Here is a 26,517-nt window from a genome sequence, read left to right as displayed (position 1 = left end):
TGTTCCAACAAGCCACTTGCTTGCTGAGCCGGAGATGGAAGGAGAACCCACGCCCTCCACAGGCTGGGGCTGCCACCTGGCGCCCCGTGCTCCCCAGAGGCAGGAGGGATCGTGCAGCTCAGGGAGGCTCTGCACCCGGGATAGCGACCAGGGCCACAACATCCCCGCTGCCGGGAGATCCTCCAAGAATCCCCGCTCTCAGCTCGTCCCCTCTCCTCCATGCACTTGCTAACGCGTGCCCCCCAACTCCACAGGCACACTGGAGACCTTGCACGGGGGGGCAGGAGGAGAATTGGTGGGAGGCAGGAGGGCCGAAGGGCAGAGTTTTTCTCTGCTGATGGGAGAGGGGACAGGATGCCCCTCTCCGGAGGAAGCTGGCACGGAGCGGGCAGGGAGGAGGAGGAGAACTGGGGGGGTGGGAGGGCAGGGGCGCAGAGCCAGAGTGAGGATAGAGCGCCTGGAGGCAGGCGAGGGGCGGGAGGCGGAGCCCCGTCGGCCCGGCCCTTTCAAGTGTGCGCCCCCGCTCGCTCGCTCGCTAGCCGGCGGCCCGGGGGCGGTGGCGCGGCGTCGCCGCCCGACCCCTCCCCCGGCCCCTCCTCCCAGCCGCGGCCCGGCCGCCCGCCGGCGGCTCTCGGGAAATATGAAGAGACGCTGCAGCTGCGGCGCCGGTGGCGGCCACTGCAGCTCGGAGCGGCGCGCGCGGCGGCCGGGAGCGGAGAGGCCGGGGAGGCTCACCGAGAGGCCGCGACGCCAACGCGGACGCCGGCAGGGCGCGGACCCCGTCGGGCCGACGGCGCCGAGCGAGCGCGCGCCTCGCAGCCCCGCGCCGTGCCCACCGGGCATGGGGCGATCGGCGGCCGCCCCCGCTGCCGCCGCCTCCTGAGGCCCCGGGCCTGGCCCGGTCGCCCCACGGGCTGCGGCCGAGACACTGCGTCCTCTGCACGCGTCCAGCGCCCAGGAGTTCGCCCGGCTCGGCCCGAAGCGGAGAGCAGTGCGCGCGGGCCGCGGGGCTGCCCGGGGACGGCTTCCGAGCGCGGCGAGCGGGCGCGCCCCTAGGAGACTTGGAGATGTCCTGGCCGTGCCGCCTCCTGTTCAGATACCTGTTCCCGGCCCTCTTGCTGCATGGTGAGTTTGCCCTTGGAAGGCTCGCTGCGCCCGGGCAGGAGTGAGAGGGTGGTCCCCGCCCGGGGAACCGGGGAGGATGGCAGCGCATCCTACACTGCCCCCTCGGCGGGTCCGAGAGTGCCCTGCGCCCTCCTGTTGAGCCTTGCGAGAGGGAACTGGCGCGGGGCCCCAGTGCCCGGCGGCGCCTAGAGCTGTTTTGCTGCCGGGGCGCGCTTTCTGGGAGGGCGCTGAGCTCGCTCACACAGACGCCTTTGATCTTAGACTCCGCAGCCTGGAGTCCGAGGGAAAACTTTTCCTGCTGTACTCCCCGGGCTTCTCAGACTGCAGCCTGTCGTGTAATCCGGGCAGCCCGATCCTGTTTCAGAGTTGAGTGCTGCCGGCGCTTGATGCGGTCCGCCCTTTTACGAGACTGCAAAGAGAAACTTTGATGGTTTAGGGGTGCGAGAGCATCTGGCTGTGCGCCTGCCCTGGAGGGAGGAGGGGACCCAGGTGTAGACTCAGCGAGTCTCCCTGGTGAAGGGCGGCTGTTAGGTTCTGGGGGACCCCAAGTAGCCAAGTTGTGATGCCTAAAATTAGCCTCTTGAGATTCAACCGAACACAGCTCCTTGCCACCACCTCCCCATTCCTGGCGCACTGGGGAAAGTAACACACAATTGCGCCGGGGTGGCCGAGGCAGGTTTCCTGGCAGGCTGCGGTGGAGAACGAGGGGCCTGGCAGAACACATCATTCCTACCAATGCAGGTGCCGTGGGCAGACTGTCCCCAGTAGCCCCACACTTGACGTAACAACAGAGTGATGTCTTGGTACTCTTTCAGAAACATCCACCGACTTCTTTGGAGATCAGACAGAAAATTAGGCTGTTTTCAAAACAACCCCCACGCAGGAGAATCAAGAAACAGGCTTGGGGGTGGAAGGGGCAAGTTATCCCCATCCCCCATTCCGGGGCTGCTGCTGCTTGCTCTGTGCTCGCTTTGTAGTCCTGCCCGGATGGGCGGCTCACAGAGCTTGCCCGGCCTTGGGAAGTGTCTGCTGGGCCAGACCTGCCGCTTTACCACGGGGTACCCGGAGCTCCACGGAGCTCCTAGTGTTTGAAAAAGTCCCGATGGAAGGCTATGCCGATCGAGGGCAGAAGAGAGAAGGTATAATGATAGGGTTGCACTCCTGGACCCATCTGCTTAGAATTACAGAGCAGTTTTAATCTTTGGCTGAAACATGAAACAGATCAGAGCCGATGAGCAGATCAAACAGCAGCTGCCACACACACGAGTAGAGAGAGATGAAACGAGAAAACGTCCCCTTTAAAAAAAAATAATGCAGGAAGAGACGGATGTTGTCGGAGGACTCTAAGATTAAAAAAAAAAATTGCTGGAAAATTTGGCAGAAGCACACTAATTTTTGTGGCATAAAGTTGCTGCTGCCTTTTGAACTGAAAAAGCTATCTCAAAGATGCCACCTGGCCTGGCACTGTGGGGCATTGCTCCCTGTGCAGAGGAGGGGCTGTCAATAGCGCCAGTCCACACTGGCATCCTCAGAGTAGGTGGCCAGCGATGCTTGTGGAGATGCTAGTGTAGCTAAGAATTCCCAACTTGGAGTCTGAACTCTGTAGTAACAGCCCTTTAGGGACTGAGGGGTCTTCCTGGAACCAGCAGTACTGGAACCAGGCACGGCGGGGAGGAGGGACAGGCAGTGACTGACAGGGCTATGGGGGGAGCCCCGCAGAGTGAGACGCTGTGCCCAGGTGTGTGTGAGAATGCAAGAAAAAAGAAAGAAGGAAAACAGGATGCTGGCAAGGTGGGATTGGGTGGCATGGCGGGAGCCCTGTGGAAGTTAGTGATTTCGAGATGAAATGTGCTAAGATGTGGCGAGGGCTGTTGGACACAGCAGATAAAGCAGTAGCTGGTCAAGGTGCAGAGCTTTGGGGTTGATGGAAGGTTTGCCAAACTTGGGAGAAGAACAAGCCAGAGAAGCACGGGCCCTTCCCGCCTCTCCGCCCTGGTTTGCTCACCCCTCAAGGGTGATGTTGCTATGTGCTGCTCAGCAGTTAGAGTTCTAAGGGATGTCAAAATTCTGCAGCAACCGATGGAGCTGGATCGTCTGAAAAAAAAAGTCCGAAGTCTGAAGGAAATCACCTGAAATCTTAGAATGGCTTTAGACATTTGATTTTGTTCGTCAGGGTCCCGCCTGCCTCTTACTAAGTCTCAGAGAATGTAAGAGGTTAACAATGAAAGTTCCTTGGTTGGCAAGGTACCCTTGACAAACCTTAACGCGATGGGTGTCAGATGTCATTGATGGGTGACTTCTTGTGCCATGGAGCCAGGCTGTGGCATCATCGTGACAGTCCTGTGTGTGCACGCTATGCGTGCCATTAATGGGCAGGATCCATTCTTGATTCTGTTTCTTTGGCTACTTGTGTTTCAATTCATTACGAGTCATAAATCACCCTAAATCCTATCAGTGACTAAATTAGGCTCTGGCAAGACTCGAGCCCATTGTTTATTTTTGCTGTTTTTTTTTAATATGTATAAAACTACAAATGTAGCTCAAGACCCAAGTTCAAAATGTGATGGCATAAAAGTATACATGTCAATTTTATTTCTCTCCTGGAACAATTGCGTTTCTTAATCCAAATAAACCCTTGTTGCATGTGGTATGCAGCTGGACGATGTCCACTCGGGCTGCTTGCTCTGCTTAGATGAAAAGCCACAAAAGTTTCAAATGTCAGGGTCTAAAATCACTCTGCTCCCGAAACATGGATTAGCATGAGGTAACCACGGTAAGTGGTGCTTGAGTGCAGAGCGAAAGGCCAGCTCCTTTTGATACCGGAAGGCTTGGGGCTGATGCTGGAAAGGGTGTTCAATTCCCCCAGAACTATTTGTTGTGCAGAACTCATTGCATCTTGCAAGAGGTTGAAGAGTCATTCTGCTCTGCCCCCCTTCGCTCGAGTTTACTTAGTCAGGGCTTTTAAGAACTATATAGATTCCCATAAAGTGAGGGAACTTGTAAGAAGTCTTTGAAATAACCCATTTTACTCAAGATGGTTTAGGTACCCGCTTCCCCCCCCCCCCCGAAAAAAAAACCTTGCCTTCCTTTTACCTTCTTCCTTCTAAGTCATAAAGGCAGCTGGGATCTGGGGGGCGTGAGGGGGATGACTGGATTGTACACAGTGGGGGAGGGGCTCTCATACAGGTGTTAAATATCTTCACGTTAAATGCATTGACCTGCTTTGAACGTGCAGCTGAAGAGTTCTGTAATAGCTGTGTTCGATGAGGAAAGAACTAAAAATAGGCGGGCGATATGGCTGGGGAATTATCTCCCGTTTAGGCACGGCCTGATGACAACTTGATATAATCAATCAAAGTGAAGCCTACAGCGTATAAGTCTAGAAATAGAAAATGCCATTGTGAGTGTTGTCCACAGCATGGACTGAAAGCATTCCTGGCGGGGCAGGTCTGCTGTCGCCTCCACGTCTAGCTTTGGAGTGCTTCCAGCAAAACCTGCATGAAAACGATCTGTGACTGTCACCCAACAGTCGCTTCCTTCCGTGTCCAGCTTTTATACCTGTGGGTCAATGGCTCCGCTTTCTCAATGATGCTGAAGTCTGGCTCGATGGCGCAAGAAGGTGTCTTAAGTCTGAGAAGGCGTGTAGCACACACCTACACTTAGTCCTGTAAGCGTTTGCCACTTTCATTTTCTCGGTGTGCCATTCAACACCATCGGGTGTAAGGGCCTGTCACGTGCTGGCTTGAGAGCCACTGCTTCTTGGGGCTGTGCCTGGAGAGGAATTTCTCCCTTCTCCCTCAGTTCCGGGAGTGTGTCTACAGGAAGTGGATCGGGGAGCCCATGGCTGGGGGGCTGGCCCACGGCTGAGATGGATGTTCTCCTGATGAGAGGCAGACACGGGTGGGTCTGCACATGCGCATGCGCTTACACAACCCACACTGGACTGTGCTGAGCACGGCAGGTGTGGCAGCGGTAGCCAGCTGCAGCCCCAGCGTGCAGGCTCTGCAGTCAGGCTGAATGTCAACCCGGGTACATGGAAGGAGATGGCATGGAAGAGTAACTTGCTTTCGATTCAAGTTAAATGGAGCCAGGACTTTGAGATCTTGCTTTCATTATATTTCTCATGAAGGGAAAATACTTTTAAATATGGGGGGGGTTTACAGATTGGTGAAAGCAGCTCTCTGCTTTTGTGCATCACACTCTTAAAAAAAAAACCTGAAAATAAAAACACCAAGAACCTGGTAGGTGTGGGCCGCAGACAGTAGCCAACTCGTGTTGAGAGTGGTACCTGCACACTTTTATTCCCATCGTGGAAAACTTTGTGCTGGAGTTTATCCACCAGCACCCACTTCAAAGTCCCCATTTACAGTAATGACTGCTTCTTTAATTGGACAGGGCAATTTCATGGCTAAGTAATTATCTGCATTTAATCTAATCAGCCCCATTTTATGTATCGCACTAGTTCTAACTTGAGGACTTTTTTGATTGTTGGGAGTGCAGATGGTGCCTTATATATAAACCACTGAGACACGCAGAACACTTAAGAACCAGCAGAACCTTCATCCCAGAAGCAACTATTATTTGCATTTTGACATTGTACTTATATGAGATCCTTTTAAATTAAACTTTTTTGTTTACAGCATTAGGGTGCAAAGATTGACCAAAGATTGGTTATTCCAGGTGTGCTTGAATATCACCATTGCCCTCACAATGGATTTTACATTTCATTCCATGCAAGATGATCTGCAGCTTTTGATTTCTCGATCTTAATAAGTGTATGAGGATTTATGGAGTATACCAACCTGGATACTTTAGATTTTTTTTTTTAAAAAAAAATACTGTCGACAAGGCAGGAGCTTGGAAACCGTTTCCCCTTTCAGGCTTCATTTCAGATGCCAACAGTATTTTATCTGAGAGAAGAACCCAGCATGTGATAAGCCCTCCTCTGTTGCAGGAATGAATGAATGAATGAATGAATGAATGAGTGCTGGCTCTCAGAGGGTGAGCAGGCACAGCCTCTCTTGTTTCCCTGACTTGCTGCAGGAGGGCTGGGCTTCCCAGCTGCGCCCGCTGCCAGTTTAGGAGGGACCTGCTGTCAATGAGTGCCACTCGACTTGTTTCCTATAAAAACCACGCCCAGAACAGCTGAGTGTATAATCTAATCAAATCAAACGCTATCAACAGTTTAACCTGGACACAGAAGTTTTTTATTTGATGCATAAACCTCTGCGCAAATGGTCACCCTGCTGCTTCCTTTTGTTCAGGGCAATCTGGTTTTTATTGATTTCATTGGGAATTTTTACTCTCTGAACAGTGGCCCATTGTGGTTATGATTATAGTTAAGATTTTTGTACAGTCACTTGGGGTTATTGTTGTGGCATAATTTATTACCTTAGGAATAACTCACTGTCACACACACACACACACACACACACACACACACACACACCACATGAATAGGCCCATCAGAGCTCCAGGATCTCATTTAATGCTCTGGAAGTGGTAATCTATAAATTATACCTCAAAGCCCATAGGATGCAATTTGCTTGCAGCAGGTGAGCAATTTCCTTCCAGAATCCACTTTTTGTTCCTCCCACATCCCCTTGAAAGAAATGACCCCCATTACCATAATGATTTTGTCTGGGCCCAGGCCGTGGAGCTTCTGATGATGGAGACCGGTTTGTAGCAGTGTCATCTGGTAACCTGTGCAGACTTCTCCTGGTGGGGACAGAGCTGTGACAGAATTGTGCCTTGGGTTGCTACCAGCCACCGACGGTTGATGTGTTTCCATTGAAGAGTGTCTACTTGTATAGTCAGCAGTGCTTGTGCAAATGAGATGATAGGCTTGTAAATGGTCAAGCCTTACTCCAACATTAGCAGTGATCCATAATTCTTAGTTTATACAGAAAAAATGAGAGGCGCATGCCAGATGGCATCCGCGAAGCCGTCGGAAAGACTGGAATCTCCCATGCGGTTGGTTTAGTTGGAGAGTCTCTTGCCTACATTAGTTCACAGTAAAGTCATACTGAATGGAAACACCGTTTCCTAGATTTCTCGATGAACCAATACAGCCAGAATCCTTTGTTAATCAAAATGCTGGTATTCTCTTCACGTCCGCTCACACCCAAGGCTTCCTCACTCTTGCTTTGTGAGTGTGGCAGTGGAGGGACCCTTGGTGTCCTACACAGGTGAGTTACGTCTTCATCCCAATAGCCCACTGTCTGCAGCGCCCACCTGCGGGCACAGAGGTTCCCCAGAATGACCCGAGCCTCTTGAAGTGCTACGTCATCAAGAGAAAGACCTTGGTGTCAGCTGCCTCCAGCATAACAGCGACAAAAGCTTCAGCAACCTGATATTGTGGTTAACCAGCACTTCCAATTACACAAATTAAGTGGATGGTTTTAAAAATGATTATTATATATAATAAGCACATATATTATTATAAATACTAGGTGTACCCAGACAGAAACTATTATTGTTATTAGCTGCCATCCGTGAGTTCTGCGTTACTAAGCACCGGAATGATTGATGAGTGCAATCTGAAATATACAACAGTCTGCTATTTTCAGATGTAGTGCTAAACTTGTGTAACTTGCTCGCTTCCTTCCTCATTCCTTCCTGCCCTTCCCTTTCCCTTCCTTTCTTAGTTTTTCAAATGTTTACCTATTTTTCTGCCTACTGGAAAAGCAAGAGTCAAAGAGTAAAAGAAAAAGGAAGGAGAAAAAAGAAAGGAAGATTTCCTACCTGCTTGTTCACTTCCCAAATGCCTCGAACAGCCAATCAGGGCCTGGCTGGAGGCAGACATCCAGAGTGGCCCTGGTCTCCCACGCCAGGCCCACGTACTGGACTGTCTTGTGTGGACTCCCAGGACACACAGCAGGGAGATGGCGTGGAAGGCGGAGCAGCTGGAACTAGAAGCCAAGCACTCCAGTGTTGGTTGTGGGAGAGCTCCACAACTCCTGTCCTCAACTGTTTGGAAAGCCTAACTTTTCAGGTTGCCCCACTGTTACAGGGTGCGAGCAAGATCACAACAGATATGTCTAAGGTTTATTAAGGAGTCTTTATTAATCAAGCTTGGTGATAATAGAGCACACTAGAAACAACAAAGCACAAGTACCAATCACAGTCCGATCAAACATAACCCCAAGAGGAACAAATGGTCATTACCCTGCAGTCCATCCGTTAAGCTGAAGACCTATGTCCCAGCTTCCCCAGCAATGTAAGTTATCCTAAGAGACGTGCAACGAGTAACTGGGACACACTTACAAAGCTGCAGACATTCATCTTTCCCTGGCTTCTCTGCCCACATTCCATCACTGCTAGGCCTCACCTCTCCTGGAACTCCTTATAGTACACAAACCAGAAACAGCATTGCTATATCCATTGTCCCATCTAAACAGTACACGGGGACCATGGTCAGGGGATCTTCTGTCTTGGGTCATCCAAGAGTCCAAGCGCCAGAGTAACAGAAGCACCTGACCAGAAAGAGAGCGAGCCCCTGCTTCAAGGGCCCTTTAAACGGGCTTGTGAGGGGAGTGGTTACAACAATGCAATACCATCCCCTCTCAGTTGATAGGTGAGTCACAGGTGGGCAGGAGCGAATACCTAAGTGTTGTGAGTTAAGGAGTTGATTAGTGTTCTTCGGATGGGCAGGAACAGGAACTGGGCTTGTAGCTGAAAACACCTGGACTAATTGAACTTCCAATATCCTGGCTAATTTAGGATGGGGGAGGTGGGCAAATGGCTGAGGATGGAATTAACACTCCCGTTGATGTTAGAACCTACCTTCAGGACAGAGGGTAGGGGACGCAGCCACATTTCGTTTGTCCACTGTCATTGGGTGCTGGCTGTCACTGGCTACACCCCGTAACACCACAAGATGCAAAAGATGGCAGTGCCTTTCCAAGACTACAAGAGCCTATGTTCCCATCTGCTGTTTATTCAAAGAACAATACAAGATGAAGTATTCCAGTAGATTTTTGTAGATCTTCCTGCTTCCAGTCTGCCCCACCCCCGCCACTGCCCCCCAGCATCGCTCCAACACATGGAAAGTCATCTTCCCAAATTGGTACTCTCACCTCTCCACCTTCTGGGGATGCACATGTACATACAGCACCTTGACCATGGCTCTGTCCCCCTTCTGCCCCTGGTCCTGCCCTTCCTCTCACTTCTCCCAAGCCCTTTCCAGGTCTTTCTGCAGGACTCTCACTCCCACCACCCTGTATTTTAATGTGCTATGTTCTCTGCCTACACCATTTCTGTTCAGTGTACAAAGCAAGGATTCCTGTCCATGAAGCAAAGAGCTTAGAGCTCACCACCTCTGCATACATGAGTCTTCTCCAAGCCCGCGTGCAGCCAGCTTTCTAGCCCAGCTGCCTCCTGGGAGTGTGATATTTGTAGCTGCCAGCTTGAAGTCCTACAGATTGAATGAAATGAATGACTTGCTATTTCCAGTCCCAAGTTTGGAGTTAACAATGCAGCCAACAGCAGGGGCCCCTGGTTGACCAAAAGTCTGAGGTTGGTCTGCTGGGAGGCACAACAGGGCTACTTCTTGAGAAGGAAGCTGTGGGGTGTAAGGTTGTAGCTGTTACACTTGGCTGCTCCTGCACTTGAAATTGGTGCTTCAAATGACTTTTTCATTCCCAGCCATTTGATAGAAGTAGTCCTCATACAAAGGTCATCCACATTTTCCACATCTGACCAGCTAAGTAAACGCTGGAGACCACTTGTCATGGTTGACCAGAGACTGTGGAGACAGCTTCTCCCCTCTCACAGCGGCTCCTTTCACTTGACTCACTCAATTTTGGTCCCAAAGAGTAATTTAGGTGGTGGTTATTTTGAAGGGAAAAGATAAAAAGGAAATAAATGCCAAACCCATGCTCCCACCTTGAAAACACAGTTTGCCCTGCATCGGGCCCCTGGCATGCCCACGGTGAGCTTGCTGACTGGAGCTCACCTCTGCCCACATGCCAGGACGCTCTTGCTGGCATGATAGCCTTGCCAAGTTCCTGAATTTTGCTTACTGTCAAACAGGAGCAGATGTAAACATGGAGATCTGTTGTAGGCACCTTGCTTTGCAGGGAGACCTGCTTATCGGTAGCTCCTGCATTTCAGTTTTGCCACCACTGGTTAAAAAGCAGCACAGGAGGATCCCTTCGTGGGGTGACTCCTGAGTGAATGAATGACCCATGCAAATGCAAACCACCACACCCTCTTCCTGGGCCTTGCAACTCCAACTTCCTCCCCAGAGACCTCCTCCATCATGTTTAACCTTATTCCTCGACACCCAGGCAGATGGGCAAATGAGACCTTCAAAGCCACTAGGTCAAAAAACTTAGGTTAACTTTTCCTTATGCTTCTGGTGCCTGACATACATGAGGTGTTTTGTGAGTGGAGTAGAACTCCCCGATGTCCCCAGGGCCTGGGTGCCTTGGGTCCCACCTCCTCTATCAGCCTAAAGTATTGCCTGGTACTCCCAGTGTCCTTGCTCGGAGCACTTGTTTCTGCTCAGCTGGGCCTGGCTGCGGGAGTGACATGGGCTGCTGTGTTACTGCTCTGTGAATTTGAAGGGCCTTTCACAATGTGGTTTCTTTTCTTTTCTTTTTTTTAATTCTTTTTTTTTTGAAAGATTTATTTATTTATTGGAAAGTCAGATATACAGAGAGGAGGAGAGACAGAGAGGAAGATCTTCCATCTGATGATTCACTCCCCAAGTGAGAGCAACGGCCGATGCTATGCCGATCCGAAGCCAGGATCCAGGAACTTCTTCCAAGTAACCCACATGGGTGCAGGATCCCAAAGCTTTGGGCCATCTTTGACTGCTTTCCCAGGCCACAAGCAGGGAGCTGGATGGGAAGTGGAGCTGCCGGGGTTAGAACCGGCGCCCATATGGTATCCTGGCACGTTCAAGGCGAGGACTTTAGCCGCAAGGCCATGGCACTGGCCCCCACAATGTTGTTTCAAAGCCTGATCATTATTCATAATGATTAATAACTGCTAACATTGATTGAAAGGCACTTGATATACTGATGTTACGGATGCTCTTATGTCTCATTACAGATGAGTGGATCGAAGTTTGCAGAGTTTACAGCATAGTAGTAATTTGTTAGAGGTCACAGTACTAGTGGTCTATTTGGTTGATTGCAAACCTCGCCACTTTGCATTAAAGACATCAGGTAACATGACTTCATCTCACAGCCTAAGGAAGTCGCAGTGCCTGCTGACCCAGTCAGGAGGGGGGACCTTGCCTCTGGGTGCACCTGCACACAGACACTTGTGTTGTCCTCACATTGCTCTCTTTACATGCATCCTGGGTATCGGATCCTGAGTTCAGTTGCACACTGGCAACATTTGAAAATGGAGAAGAAATGTTTGAATATATATGCCTGGGATTCCCTCCGTAGCACGCTGAAAAATTACTCTCCGAGCTCTGACATCACTGTGAAAGGCAGGGTTTGTAACAGAGCAGGGAAGTGTTCATTGGATCCTGGATGAAGCCAATATTTGCCACAGGAAGAATAACCCCAATCCCCTATTCTGTCCACACAGTCATCATAAATGCCTTGGAGGGCAGGAGACCCGGGGAAAGCTGGGGCTGTGTTTGTGTTTTGTTACTGAGCTATGTGCACAGCCAGCAGAGGATCTGTCATGTATGCAATGGTGCTGTGGCCGGCAGGAGAAAGGACCACATCCTTTTGAATAGGTCAAAGAGATGTCAGAGCCACCTAGGGGTGCTGCGAGTCACAGGCAGCTTGGTGAAGACACTGTGTCACTGTTGGAACACAAGTGACTTGTTGCTGGCAATAAAATAATGACAGGGTCTTGGCTTTGATGCAACCCTTCAGTGGCAGATAGAGTTTCGACTATATTTTGCTTCCGCCTCTTATTATCTTTCGGGGAAAGCACTGTAGCATGTTCAGGGACTTGCAGATGAAATTGTAGAGCATAGCTTGGTTGGTAGTGACATGGTGGCATCTCCTGAATGTGCAGGCTCCTGTTTCAGGCAGAATCTTCCCTGGTTCCCAGAACTTTGTGCCTTTAGTTACAATCTATTTTAAGTTCAGCTACATGATAACTTGTCCCACCACCGATGCACCAGATAGCGGGTTATACTGTATGTGTTTTTTTGTTTGTTTCGATTTTCAGTTGGTGCATAGAAAATGTATGTATCTATGGGCTATTTGAGATGTTTCACTGGAGGTGTACATTGTGCAGTCTCCAAATCCAGGTAACCATATCTGTCTCTTTAAAATTTCATCCCTTCTTTGTGGTTAAAACAGGAAAAAAATCCTTTCTTCCAGTTTTTTTTTATCAGTAGTCCCCCCACTTCTGTGCAGTGGGACAGCAGAGCTTGTTTCTCTTAGCTTCTTGTAACCTAGGACATGGTGGCCAACATTTTCTCACCCCTTACGAGTCCCAGCCTCTGGGAACCAGTGCCCTGTTCTTCGTTCCTATAGGTCAGCCTGCAGAAATGTCACATTCAAGTGAGATGGTGTAATATTTTGTCATTCTGTGCCTGACTCATCTCCCACCCGTGTGACCCCAGATGGCAGTTTCGTGCTCGTGTGGCTGAGCAGTATTCCGTGTGTGTGTGTGTGTGTGCCACATTCTCTGCTGCCGTGCGTCAGTTGATAGACACTAGGCTTGCTTTCATTTCTGAACTGCTGGGAACTGTATTAACCTGAGCATGGGAGTCCACATATCTCTTACACATACTGTTTTTTTTTTTAACAAAAAGATTGATTTGTCTTTATTTGAAAAGCAGACTTACAGAAGGAGCTTCCATCTGCTGGTTTACTCCTTAAATGGCCACAACAGGCAGAGCTGAGGCGATCAGAAGTCAGGAGCCCGGAGCTTCTTTCCAGGTCTCCCACGTGGGTGTAGGAGCCCAAGGACCTGGGCCATCCTTTGCTGCTTCTCTAGGTCGTAAGCAAGGAGCTGGAGCAGAAGTGGAGCAGCCAGGAATCAAACCAGCACTCATGTGTGATGTCAGCACCACAGGCAAAAGATTAACCTGTTATGCCACTGTGTTGGCCCCAACAAAATGCTTTCATTTCCTCTGTGTATAAACCCTTGTGACAGGATTGTTGGATCATGGGGGGTAGTTCTGATTTTCATTGATTGAGAAACCTCTGTAGTGCTTTCCACAAAGGCTGAACTATTGTTTTATTTCTTGATTGCCTGACAGGGACCTTTGGCAATGTTCAAAGTAATCACAGCTATTGAGGTTGCTAGAAGTGATGTTGGACAGTACCCTTCTCTCCTCTGCTCTAGTCCGCAACTCAACAGAGATCAATGCAGGTCTTCAATGAGGACTCAGACCTCGGAACAGAGCTAAGTACTCCTGCAGAACGGAGTCTGTGGAGAGCTACTGCTTCCAGCACAGTTTCTCAGGTCCCTCCTTGGCTCAGTGCCACTGGTGGACACATGAAGGGGCAGCATCCTTCCTGCGTGGGGGAGCTCATTAAAATGCCCGTGTTTTGTAAACAGGCTAGTTTTGAGACCAGAAAGCGAAACAGCCAAGTCGATCAATCTTGGTTTGCCCTCCACAGCAGAATCCACTCCATCTGGGGAGGGGATCCAGCAATTTCACTCTCATGGAAAGGTCCCCATCTGTGGAAACCCAGGCCACAGGAGAGGAAGCCCTTGCCTCATAACTAACCAGCAGTATGACTAATGACAGCACCAGACAAGATGGCTTCTGTGTAGAGTTCCCCTCCTTCCAGCTAAAGCCAGGGTTTCTGGACTTGACTAACAACGCTGATGGTGAGATGGTGTTTAACAAACATAGCACAACCGTTCGTGGATGCCAGGTGTCTTCTGATTTTCCTGGAGCTGATTATATTTTACTCCTTGTGTCTTTGCTCGATGCCCTTCATGGCACAAGTAACTGCAGAAGCTCTCTGAATGCTCGGCCACCTGTTGGCAGCGCTGGCTATTCTGCAGATGTCTGGATTGCTATCGGCCTGCAGGTTTGTGTGTATCCTGACAGGTGCTCATGACCCTGCTGTGAATGACTCGGTCTAACTTCATTTCAGCTGATCTCTCCTAAACTATGATTGCCTATGAAGATACTCAAGTGTAGATTAAGATCTGTGTAATTGCCCCCTCATAAGTGACATTCTAACAGGTACATTTTCTTTGTTTTGCTTGCATTTTGATTTGATGTCTGAAGGTTCGTCTGACTAGTACCTTTTTTGTTAACACAGTCACAGAAGGGATACCCTGAAGGTAGCTGACATGTCCAGGAGAGAACCTCGGAGGTTGGCAGTGAGATTTCACATTCGAACTCCATTTGTTTGCTTTGCTTTATTAGGCCAGGGATAGTTCTGCATGGGTGACTTTCCGCCAACCTAAACTATTTGTACTGAGGATAAACTTGGTCCTTTGCCCTAGAGACATGGGAATGTGAACTTTCCTTGTAAATGTTCTTAATTAAAAGCCCTCTATTGGGTGTTGGACTTGTCTCTCGCTTTGTGGTGGTGAGAGGCTGCACCTGGAAGATAACTGGAGGGAAAGAGCCGCCTTTTCCCTATGGTAGAGGCTGGCTCACACCTCGTCCATGTGATGGTGAACAGCTCTTTTGAGGGCTCCATGAGTCCATTTTCCATTACTGTCATGAAATACTTTATAAAACACAAGGGGTTGCTTAGCTCTCCACTTAGAAGGTGCCAGCTCTGGCCATTGCTCCCTGAGCCCCCACAAGTTGCACCAGCGCACAGTGGGTGGCAAGAGGGCATGTGCAGGAGGAGGCTGGAAGTCAGAGAGGCTGCAGCGAGCCAGGCTTGTTCTCTGACAACACCTCCCTCTGAGAACTATCCATGGGCTCATAAGATCTTCTTTAACCTTCCTTAGCCTCTTCCCAGGGCAGTGCCCCCGACAGCCTAACGGCCTCCCACTAGGACCCCACCACCTCTTGCTGTTGCTGCTCTGGGACCAAGTTTGCACATGAGATCCTTCGGGAGACAGTCTCAGACCACAGCCAGGGCACCCATTTGATACCTGGAGATGCTAACGTGATGTGAGCAGGTGGGAGCCAGGCCTGGGAACACATCCCAACTGCAAGTTTCCAGGCTGTCACCTGTGTCTTTCTCCTTCCATCTCCACCCAGGTTGTGTTTTCACAGAGGCTGCTCATGTATCCACCCTTTTGACCATCTCTTCTCACCTCTGCCTCAACCCCATCTCCTCTCTAAGGACTCTAGAACAGGTCCATTTCTCTCTTGTGCAGCCTCCATTGCAGTGCCTTCCACCCTGTGCAATTAGTCCCCTAGATGCTATTTCATAGATGCGTGGACTCCAACTCTGGTTGGCCAGAAGTTACCTTGGTGGCGTCAAACAGGCCACCTTCGTTGCATCTAGGCACCTCATTTTTCCCAATCAGGAAATGATCTCCGATCCCCCCTTGACACTTCGGAACGGGAATCCTGCAAGGATGTAGACAGGGGACGAGCATTGTTGAGGGAGCATGCTTCTGCCACCTGCAGCCACTGCCTGCTGCAGACGCGGTGGTCATGCCTCCACGGCTGTTGCTGGGTCTCCTTTGGGCTAACTTGATGCTTAACCTTTTTCAGGGCTGGGAGAGGGTTCTGCCCTCCTGCACCCAGACAGCAGATCGCATCCTAGGTCCTTGGAGAAGAGCGCCTGGAGGGCTTTCAAGGAATCGCAGTGCCATCACATGCTCAAGCACCTCCACAATGGCGCACGCATCACGGTACAGATGCCGCCCACCATCGAGGGCCACTGGGTCTCCACGGGGTAAGGACGAAGGGCCCTGGAGGGACCGGGCTGCAAGAGGGAAGGTCCTCTTGGGAAACTCGAGGTCATCCACAGTGGTGTAGGATCCTCATTTGCTCTTTGGAATTCTGTTTAGCCAAGAAGAACCGAGCCAGTATTCCAGCAGTCTCGTGCCAGAGCAGAGATTATATTGTACGTGACTGCTGGCCACAGGATACGAGTGAAAAGATCCTTGTTTACTCAACTCCTCAGGTCCACTAGTGTATAAAAAGAAACCATTAGCAAGTGAAACGAAGAGTCTGTGTTTCACCCATGCTGAAACATGACTTGCAAGCCTCTTAGGGCCTGAATATTCTAGCCATATTCCCGTAACTTAATATATGACTGCCGAGTTCTGAGAGCAAGCTGAAAGCTACCTCCACCAGCCAGGGCCTACCTCTTGGATTCTTTTTCTGCGCTGGGAAGCTGAGATTTGTCTCAGTTTGAGCTCTGGCTTATCTCCCATTAGAGCTTTTAGAAATAACCAAGAGACAGATCTACGATTTTTTTTTTCCCTTTCTTTCCCCACCCATTAAATTGTTGCGAATTAAGCAGACTGATGGTGGGGGTCTAATCACGTGGTCCTTCGCATTGTGCTTGGGGTACGGGTAGTGGTCCCCAGGGAGCCTGCAGGGGAATCAAATGAATGATGGAGAAGAGAAAAAAAAAAATCTCCCAAGATGAGGAAAATTCAGAGTTTTCGTTTTTTCCCCCTGAAAAGGGAGTGTGTTGATATGATGGAGAGGATATGTTGCTTGCATCAATTCTCTTACTGTGATGTATTTTTTAAAATTATTTCTCATCTTATTGAACAGAAATTGATGGCTTGCCAGATGCTTTTATAGATGTTTTGTGTAAATGAGGATACTTTCAAAAATTCTGGGAAAATAGAACCCAAACATTAGTATGCTTTGATGCTAAAGTCTTTGAAATCCATGCAGTCTTTTCACAATCCTTTGCGTGAGTTTTTGAGGTCCTCTCATGCTGTTTCACCCAGGGGTGCTGGGCTGCAACTGACACTTTAGATGGCAAGGGTTTCTGCTTCTAAGTTGGGATTGACTAACAAAATCTACCCACTGGCTAGAACATTTAAATATTGCTGATTTTGAGAGCCACTGGGTTTGGCGTTCCAGCCTGGCTGCTTGACTTAGCACTGCCCACATTCTCTGTTAAAAGTTGTAGATGCGAGCAGACTTGCAAGGCCAGAGGTGATGAGCTGAGCCTTGTGACAGAAGCAGGGATGGAGTCTTCAGATGGTGCTGTCAGGACCAGCACAGCGCCCTCTGCAGGGCAGGCGAAGCTGCATGTGCGTGAACTGGCCATGGAAGGTCCTTGAGCCAACGCCCATGCACTTGCTTGGTGTTGTCTGCCGGTTCTCGGACAGGGACCCAGCCTTTCCGTAATGCCCAGAGAAGGACATTGTCTCGTTGCCCAGTGCGAACCAAAAGAATCTCTTTTCCTTCACTGTGCCGGCTTTCCTTTTTCCAGTTGCCCTGTCCCCTTTACTGCTAGAGGGAGAATTCATCTTGAATGGACAGAAAGTGACAAGATTCCATGTCGGGAGGTAGTCCTCTGACATGTGCCTCTTCTAAGCAAAGCGCTCAGGAAGTCAGCAGAAGGGCCCTGGGTCAGCATCCTTCTTGCTTTCACAAACAAATTGCTGCTGGTGTTAGGCCCAGAAAGACTTCGCGGGATAGAGTAATTTAGGAGCATCTTCTGGAAACACATGCCTTGGATTCATGGTCAGGCCCTGGTTATGTGACATTGAACAATGTCCCCTAACTTTGTGCTTCGGTTTCCCCATTTGTAAGCTACCAGTGCCAACCACACCTAGCTCCCTGGCTGCTGGAAAGGTTCAGTAACTTGCTGCTGCATACAGCGGGCTCAGGGCAGAGTGTGGGCTGCAACAGGCCTTTGTTGTCACTACTGTAATTCCACAACAAGATACTGAGCCTCTTGCAAGTGCTGTTGGACTCACGAGGTCTTGCCTTCCTTTCCCAGCTGTGAAGTCAGGTCAGGCCCAGAGTTCATCACAAGGTCATACAGGTTCTACCACAACAACACCTTCCAGGCCTACCAGTTCTACTACGGCAGCAACAGGTGCACCAACCCCACCTACACCCTCATCATCCGGGGCAAGATCCGTCTCCGCCAGGCATCCTGGATCATCCGCGGAGGCACGGAAGCCGATTACCAGCTGCACAGTGTCCAGGTCATCTGCCATTCGGAGGCAGTGGCCGAGCAGCTCAGCCAGCGGGTGAACCACACATGCCCAGGTTTCCTGGCTTCCGGGGACCCCTGGGTGCAGGACGTGGCCTACGACCTGTGGCGAGAGGAGAATGGCTGTGAGTGTACGAGGGCCGTGAACTTTGCCATGCACGAGCTGCAGCTGGTCCGCGTGGAGAAGCAGTACCTTCACCACAACCTCGACCACCTGGTGGAGGAGCTCTTCCTGGGAGACATTCACACCGACGCTGCCCAGCGGATGTTCTACCGGCCCTCCAGTTACCAGCCTCCGCTGCAGAATGCTAAGGTACCATTCCAGGGGCTGCCCGCAGAGCCTTGCCACACTCTGTGTATTCTATAAAAGCAGTTTACCCTTCATGAGGGCGTTCTCTTTGGGGGGCTCAGGGACCCCGGGAGAGAAAGAATGGAAGGCTGGGGACATGGGAGGACTTGTATGCAGCTGGAGACCCAGGTCGGCTTCCTGCTCGCTTTGGAATGTGAGGCTGGTAATTTTCCTTTTCAAAGTGGGGCTGTTCGAGGAAAGATTCCTTCAGCTCTAGCATCCTAGGCACCTCTTGCAGGATTCTAGGAGGGAAGCAGAAAGGACAAATGGTGGTGCTGTAAGCCGCACTTGTGAAAGACCAGACACAGACCCCAGCCCTGAGGGAGGGTGTGGGCAATGAGCATGGCAGGGGCAGACGCAATTTGCTGCATGTCCACAACACTCTCACAAAGTCCGACATGCTGTCCCTTGTGGGTGCAGCTTCAAGGTCACAGGGTAAGTGAGTTTCAGGAGAGAACTTGACCCCAAACCTCTCTGCTCTTGATCCCGTGTCCTTTCCATTGTACCCAGTGTGGGCAGTCACTGGAAGCATTAGGAAGGTGTGGGGAGGGCAAGAAACAAGTCAAACCTGGGGGTGTTTTTCTTGGGATACACCAGGAATCCATGAAGCATCTTCCTCCGTGAAGCCAAGAACTCATGTGCATAGGTAACCCAAACATAGGTAACCTTGTGCCATCCCAGGCAGCGAGGGGCATTGGCCGCCTGGAGGGGACCATGTGATTTCTATTGGACATCTTCCCTACCACTGTGATTGGCTGGCAGGGGGAGCTCTTTGCATCCCAGGTTGTCCAGCTACAGAGCTGCATCTGAATTCAGTGTCGTATTCATCTCCTAACACTCGCCTTGCTCGGAAGCTCTCTGAGCTCCCTGGTAGCCAGCAGGAAGATCATGGAAAACCTCCTCTGGCGGCACCTGCTCAGCATCCCGTTCTTTGTGACCACTGAGAAAGGGTGCTGACAGGATGCCCCCTCTGGATGCCTCTCAGGGGGGCTGCCTTCCCAGGTGCAAGGTGAAGCCCAAAAGGGACCCCTGCCTGAGCCCCAGGGCCGCTCAGCTGCCCTGGAATGGCTTGCCAACCCAGCCCACAGTGCCCCTGCATTTGGTTACAACATAGGCTGGGTGCCAGGTCTGCTGTCTTGCGCCTTGGTGTTTCCAAGGTGCTGAAGAAGCAGGGGTGAGTTAGGGCAGGGGAGGGTGCTGCTGCTGCCTGGGAGCCAGCTGTGTCCTTGCAGCCGGCGGCTTCTCCAGCAATGACCTTGAGGAGAATCCGCTCCCCTGGGTGGTGCCTGGACCAGAGTGTGTGTTCTGGGCCGGGTGTTATTGAAGCTCTTGGGGACATGGCATAGGAGTCATGGGTATTCTTCACTTCCACGCTGGGACCTCCCTTGCCTGGATAATGGTAGCATTGAACACCGTGGCTACAGAGCACTTCTCTCAAAACCTGCAGTTAGAGAGAGAGCGGGGACAGATGAATTTTCATCGTGTACATGTTTTCCTCTGAGTCCAAGTGATCTCTGGTCACGGGTAACCTCACAGGAGCCCATCTCACTTTGAACCTTTGTGGTGAGCAGCTAAGCAGGCTGAGGCCTTCGCGTTCCTTGCCCTTCTTTTGTCATTGGAGATGCAAATGAGAACAGTGGAGTAGCCGGGAAGCAGGGCTGCTGGCTTGCTCCTGGGGGAAGCAGGTGCAGCCACAGAGCCCATGGGGCTGCAGTCAGGGCCTGCCTCTGAGCTAACTGCCCCTGAAGCTGGTAGTTGCCACTCAGCTGGGTTCAGGGTTGGTTTCCTCACTTGCGTATAGACTCTCTGGTCTCATAAGCTCACGTTAGCACCGGCAGGGCAGGGGTGGTAGGAAAGGGGAAGCATCGATAACTTTCTATTTTTATTATTATTATTTCATTTTATGATACAGTTTCATAGGCTCTGGGATTCCCTGGACCCCTCCCCAAACCCTCCTCCCATACTGAATTCCGCCATATTGTTAGTACAGATCATAACCAGTCATGATTCCTTCATTGTGGGCATGGACCATGCAGAGAGTCCAGCATCTCATTGTCCGGACATATTCAACAGTTTCATTGGGAAACCATCCCCGGTCCGAAAGTAGAGCTGGCAGAGCACCATCCCCTCTAATGAAAAGCCACCACACAACTTCAGCAACAATTTACAACATCGTGAAGTTAATTGACATGGTATTGAGTGACCAATATGTTAGGATATGCAAGCTCTTAACCACATCCTGGAACTACTCATGTTGGCACTGGCAGGGCGGGGGTGGTAGGAGAGGGGAAGCATCAGTAACTTTCTTTACAATTTTTCATTTTAGAAATTTTGTTTTTATTTGAAAGTCAGAGTTACAGAAAGAGGAGAGACAGAGAGATCTTCTGTATGTTGATTCACTCCCCTAGATGGCTGCAATGGCAGGAACCTGGCCAATCTGGAGCCAGGATCATCTTCTGGGGCTGCCATGTGAGCACAGGGGGCCCAACTCTTGGGTTGTACTCTGCTCATTTCCCAGGTCATTAACAGAGAGCTGGATCAGAAGTGGAGCAGCCGGGACTTGAACTTGCACACCTGTGGGATGACAGCATGCAATCAGGGGCTTAGCATGCTACACCTCACTTTCTTTCCTTACCTCTCTCCTTTTGCCCTTCAACTCACTCGTGTTCTTCCTGCCGGGTGGCTCGCTCAGCAGGGGCCTACCAGGCCTCTCCTGCTGGTGGCCTGTGACCCTGGGAGACCCTACCTTGTGGTCAGTGCCTCTCACTAGCCGGGGCCTGTCTGTTGGGAGAGCACCCACGTGTGTGTTTCGCCAAGGGCAAGTGAATTCAAAGTGGAAATGATTAAAACTCATCAGGAAATTGAGGATGGCTGCTGTACGGTGGATCTTCTGGGACTTTTCCCAATCATAAAAGCTGAAGAGTTTATTTTTGTTGTCTTTAACACCGTCTGGATCAACTGGCAGGAACATGGACTTGGGAAGTGATGGCCAACCCCAGACTCTGCTCCTCCACCCTCTGCTGCCCTGGGCACTGGTACTTTTCCAAGTCTTAGAGTCAGAGTCTTTGATTCCTGTAAAATGGGAACCACATACGCGCCGAGGGGGGTTCACGTCCGGAATGCTGTCTGGCTTCCCTGCTGCCTGGCCTGTGGCTCATGCCGGGAGGAAGAGGACAGACTGCTGACCAGGGGACATCAAAGTGTTTTATGAGCCTGGCTATAAAACACTTCCTCCCTTTTTCTCCTCCCTACACTGTTGGGGCAGTGGTGGGAACACTGAGCCAGATTCTTAACAGGGTCTGTTAGACCTGGCTCCCACATTCTAGAACCTAGAGAACCTTAGATGCTATTTAGGACAGAGGGCTGCAAAGCATACAGAACACAATTCTGTTTGCATACAACTGAATGGAGGAGGACAGGCGAGCAGGCAGGGGAATGAGGTGTTTCTGGAAATGGTGTGCAGGACTTGGGGGAGGGGTCTCGTCCTCCCTTCCGTAGCTCGTGCTGTGATTCCACAGCAGCTGAACGTTGTCACCAACAGCAGGGCTCCGAGGCCCTGCAGAAAGCGGCGGCTGCCCACGGAGTTGGATGGCCCCTGGGAGGGGGCTGCAGCGTCCGGAGCCTGGCTGCCGTGTGCCCTGGGATGGCCGCAGCTGCCCAGCTGGGACGGTATGGTGGTGGGAAGTGAAAGGGCTCATTCTTCTCATGTTATCCTTGCAGTTGTACCTCTTGGCCTGCAGTGCACAGCAGAGCCCTCAGGAAGTTTTCAGATCCTTCCCCAGGACAGCTAAGAGAAGCAGTGAATGGCCCTGGCCGCCTGTGTCTTTCCCGAAGCTGGGCACCCCAGAGCCCTGGCTGCTGTGACCCCACGGTGGGAGGGCTGACTGTGACAGCAGGTTGTCTCCACCAGCAGCTGTGGCCGCCTGGCACGGGATGGTCAGGAGTGTGGAGGACGCCGTTCAAAGCCTGTGCAAACCTGCCCAGGTCAGGGAGGGCTCGAGCCTCCACCTTTGAACTCATCCACTTCCCTAATTGCGGGTCCGTAGAGACTTGGTTGAAAATTAGTTTAAATGCTGAATTAAGTTTGAAACCATGAGTCTCAGCCCCTCTGGAAACAGGACACTATGTAAAAATAGAAACTTCAGATTGACTTGTTTTTCTAAGCCGTGTGCTAGTCTGCCGTGACGTTGGAGTCCCCCTGCAAGTAAATCGTGTTTGCACATCCAGGCGCACAGGCAAGGCCCTCTTGGGTTGCAGCTGGCTGTTCTTCATGGAGAAAAGTCAAGCCCCACACGATGCTGCTGGGCCCATCGTGTCTAGCAGCAGAGCAGCCGTGCCCTCAGGTCTTGGAGCCCAGCAGCCAGCATGGGATGGCATCAGATGGTGAGCATGGCCAAGGCAGGAAGACTCCCATGCCTTAGAATTAGGCACATGAGCAGATGGAATATTGCACTGATTGAAGCACAAGGCCGTCAGAGGGAGCTTTCCCCAGGTCACGTTTCCTAAGGCTCCCATCCCTGTGTGCTGATGATGTGGAAGGAAGGGATGTGGCAGGGTTTCAGAAAGGGAAGAAGAGGCTCCTGGTGTGCTTGCTGTCACTTTTGAGTTCAGAGGAGCGTCTGGGCTGGGATCCAGCAGGTGCACTGGAGGTCAGCTGCTTTCCAGAGCCATTCCAGAGTGCAGCCACCCCTGGTGCCCTCATGGGTAGGGGCAGGAGTCAAGGCTGTATGGTAGGAATGGCTGTCACCGAGCATGCTCCTGGCTTGGCTCCCGTGTGAGAGGAGGTTGGGGATGGCTGGAACTTGGAAGGAACCAGGTGCTTGTGGGAGAATTCCATGCCCCTACTCCTTGTGCTGGTGTAGGGGAGGGAGAGGAATTTGCAGATGGAGGAGGGGAAGGAGCAGAGAGGACAGCATCGGGACCTAACAGGTGCAGGATACGGTCTCTGACACAGGGTGACACCATGAGGAAACCGTGCCTCACTGGATGTGGGAGCAGGGAGCTGGTGACTGGGTTGGATGCACATCTGGGCTGTGAAAGCGCTACTCGTGAGGGGGAGTCACATGATGACTGTCCCGCAAGGCTCTTGGCATCTCCCCTGGGTGCAGAAGCCACTCGTTCTGTTTGTCCATGACAAAGGATCTCAACAGATCATGCCAGGGTGCTCTCTGAAAGGAGTTAGCAGACCAGGAAAGATATGTTGTTCAGGACAATGAAACTGGTAAACATTTCATGCCTTAAAAGGCAAGAAAACTCCGGGGACAAATTCAAGCCCGGGCAGCAGGAAATTAGCCATTTAAGAAGTATGTCTTAAGTCCCTACTACATGGGGAAGTGAGCTGAACAGGGTGGAGACAGAGCGGGAGGGGGAGGGGCCAAGCCACAGGGACTTCAGGAATTACCGCAGACTTAATTTAATGATTACAATTAGTCTGCTTTAATTATTTAAATGGACTAAAACGCAAAGAAGTGGAAGAAACGGTTTGTAACTGTTCCCCAGAGCCATTTTGATTACAGTGGGTGCTTATAGCCACGGGTCTGGCAAAGGCAAAATCACCCTTTGGGACTGTTGATGTTTTCTAAAACAAGCAAGGTTCATATAAGGCCATGTCCTAGACTCTAAGCTTAGAAATGCCACTTAGAGAAGTAGACCGTATCACTCCCAAGGGTCCACCTGCATGCCTTGGCTGCAGGAAGCAGGCAAGTGTTCAGTTTGCCTCTGCAGACCCAAGGATGAACCAATCACCTGTCATGCTACCTTCCCCCATGCTCCTGGGCCAGACCCCATCATGGATGGTTGTACATTCAAGGTTGAGGGTTGCTGGGCAGTATTCCCGATGGGAGGTTCTCTCAGCAGCACCACCTGCAGGGGCGACTGGGCTTCTGGGCCAGTGCATTGCTATATGCGTGTGCCGCTGTCTGATGCACCTGCCAGGAGCAGTGCTGGGGTGCAGCAGGGCTGCTGGAGAGGAGCCCCCAGGCCTTGACTCATCTCTGTTCTAGTGACTAGGAGCAGGAGACGCTGGTGGGGGCAGGGACAGGGGGAGTTGCTAGTGGGACTGCCCTTAGACTGTAGATACTGATGTTTCCAAGCACGCTTACATGGTGAGACTACAGCAAGAGAGGCCTGCACATGCACAGGCTGTTCATAAGGACACTAATCCTATTCATAAGGGCTCCAATTTCATCAACCTCCTCAAGGCGGCACCTGCAGATACCCTCCCAGTGAAGGTCAAGGCTCCAGCCTGTGCATTCCAAGGGACACAACGATCAGCTCATTGCAACAGGTGGACAGCTAGCCCTGCAGTCTATGCCCAGAGCTACAGTAAAGGGACATACCCTGTGTGGCCACAGATAGTCGCTTTCATTATGATCCATTTGGGCTAGCAAAGATTCCCAAGCACCTGGAAAGCACCTGGCGCGGCCCTTCCCACAAGGTGCGTTGGCCCCCCAATCTGCAGCAAATGCTGTCAGCTCTGTTCCTTTTGAAATGCCCGCCAACAGCTGCTGCCACACAGTGCATCCACTGGGAGCATGCCTGGCTCTGTCCTGGACAGCAGGACGGGGAGTGTGGATGGAGAAAGCCATGGCCTTGGCCTGAAGGAATGTTGTACAATGTGGTGGAGAATTTCTGGGAAGGATGGAGCAGGGGACATCCAAAGTTGGGATTAAAATTAAAGCTCTGGGAGAGGGTATTTTTGTACAGCAGTTAAGCCATGGTGTAGGGCTCACACACCCCACCTCCAATGCCTGGGCCTAGTCCTGGCTGCTGCTGCTGCTCCAGGACCCTGTTCTGGAACACCCCGGGAAGCAGTGGGCAGCTCAAGTGCTTGAGTCCCTGCCACTTACCGCAGTGAGCTGGATTGGGTTCTGGGACTCCTGCCTGTAGCTGTTGGAGGCATTTGGGAGCAGACTAGTAGATGGGAAATCTCTGCCTTTCACACAAATAAAAGGAATAGAAGACAGGTAGATAGATAGATAGATAGATAGATAGATAGATAGATAGATAGATAGATAGATAGATAGATAGATGATAGATAGATAAACTTGTAAAGGATAAGTCTGTTTTGGTGCACAAAAGTCTGAAACTCAGGCTTATTTTTTTTTTATGATACACATTGCCGTAGGCTTGGTAAAGATCCCTGATATATGCAGTGTTATTTATAGCAGACATTTAATCAGTGTCCGTCATAGAAGCATGAATGCGTTGTTTATCCCATGGAACAAAACCCTAGGAAAAACAGTCTCTGTCATCTTGTTCCATTTTTCCTCCTCTTCTAAACAAAACATCCAGCCCTGGAAATGCTGCTTTTGAAGATGTGTGTCTCATCCGGGCTTCTTCTAGTTAATCTATTCATGGCAAGATCCTGACAAGTCATTTCTTCCATTCTGGGGAGACTGTGGAAACAAGTGGACACTGTCAGCAGATGTTGACAAGCCAGCTTGCAGAAAGGGGAGAACCAGTGGTCCAAAGCCACAGGGGCCGGAGCCCTTGTTGGAGCAGCAGGACCCCAGCTGAGAGGCCCCTGGGCGGAAGGATACTCAGCAAGCCCTGACCCCGGATGAGGGTCCTCCTGCTCCTTTTGGTTTGGAAAGTCATCTGAGCCAAGTAGTTTCCTCTCAGTCCCCTCTCAGGAAAGTGTCCCCATGGTCTCCTTGGGAGACTGCACCGTGTCTGCACTGGATGCGCTGGCAGCCCACACAAGCTGATCTCCTGCAGATATAGGCTGTAACCTGGGAATGGGGCAGGTGCAGAGGTGATGTCCCGGCCCTGCCCCTCCCCCCCCCCCCCCCCCCCCGCTGGCACAGGACTGCTGAGCACGAAGAAGCCCTGAGGGTTAGCACTCAATTGAACGGTAGGCTTGACGTCCAAGTTGCCCTTTTTTCTAGGATTCATTGTCTAAAGATCATTTTCCCTCCCCTCCCTCTTTTGACTTTAAAGCTTTTAATAGCTGCTATAAAGAATAGCAACAAGGAAGCACTCACTGGTCTCTGGGCTTTAACCTTCAAATCATCTGTTCGGATTCCTACTTTAAATAGCCCTTTCGAA

The 26,517-nt window shown here is 51.0% G+C and overlaps 1 protein-coding gene across 1 annotated transcript in view; it reads left to right on the top strand.

Moving 5' to 3' along the window:
- Positions 1-978: 978 nt before the first annotated feature.
- APCDD1 (APC down-regulated 1) overlaps positions 979-26,517 on the top strand; it is a 33,424-nt gene continuing 7,885 nt past the window's right edge. The window contains exons 1-3 of the mRNA XM_040979225.1: positions 979-1,125; positions 15,698-15,881; positions 17,901-18,432. Of these exons, the coding sequence (XP_040835159.1) occupies positions 1,068-1,125; positions 15,698-15,881; positions 17,901-18,432 (774 nt within the window). The 5' untranslated portion in view covers positions 979-1,067. The remainder of the gene's footprint in view (positions 1,126-15,697; positions 15,882-17,900; positions 18,433-26,517) is intronic.

The sequence above is a fragment of the Ochotona curzoniae genome, unplaced genomic scaffold (assembly GCF_017591425.1).
Source record: "Ochotona curzoniae isolate NIBS_2020 unplaced genomic scaffold, NIBS_Ocur_1.0 contig_3176, whole genome shotgun sequence".
NCBI classification, from domain to species: Eukaryota; Metazoa; Chordata; class Mammalia; order Lagomorpha; family Ochotonidae; genus Ochotona; species Ochotona curzoniae.
The sequence above is the reverse complement of the archived record's forward strand: the minus strand, read 5'-3'. Positions and strand labels throughout refer to the sequence as shown.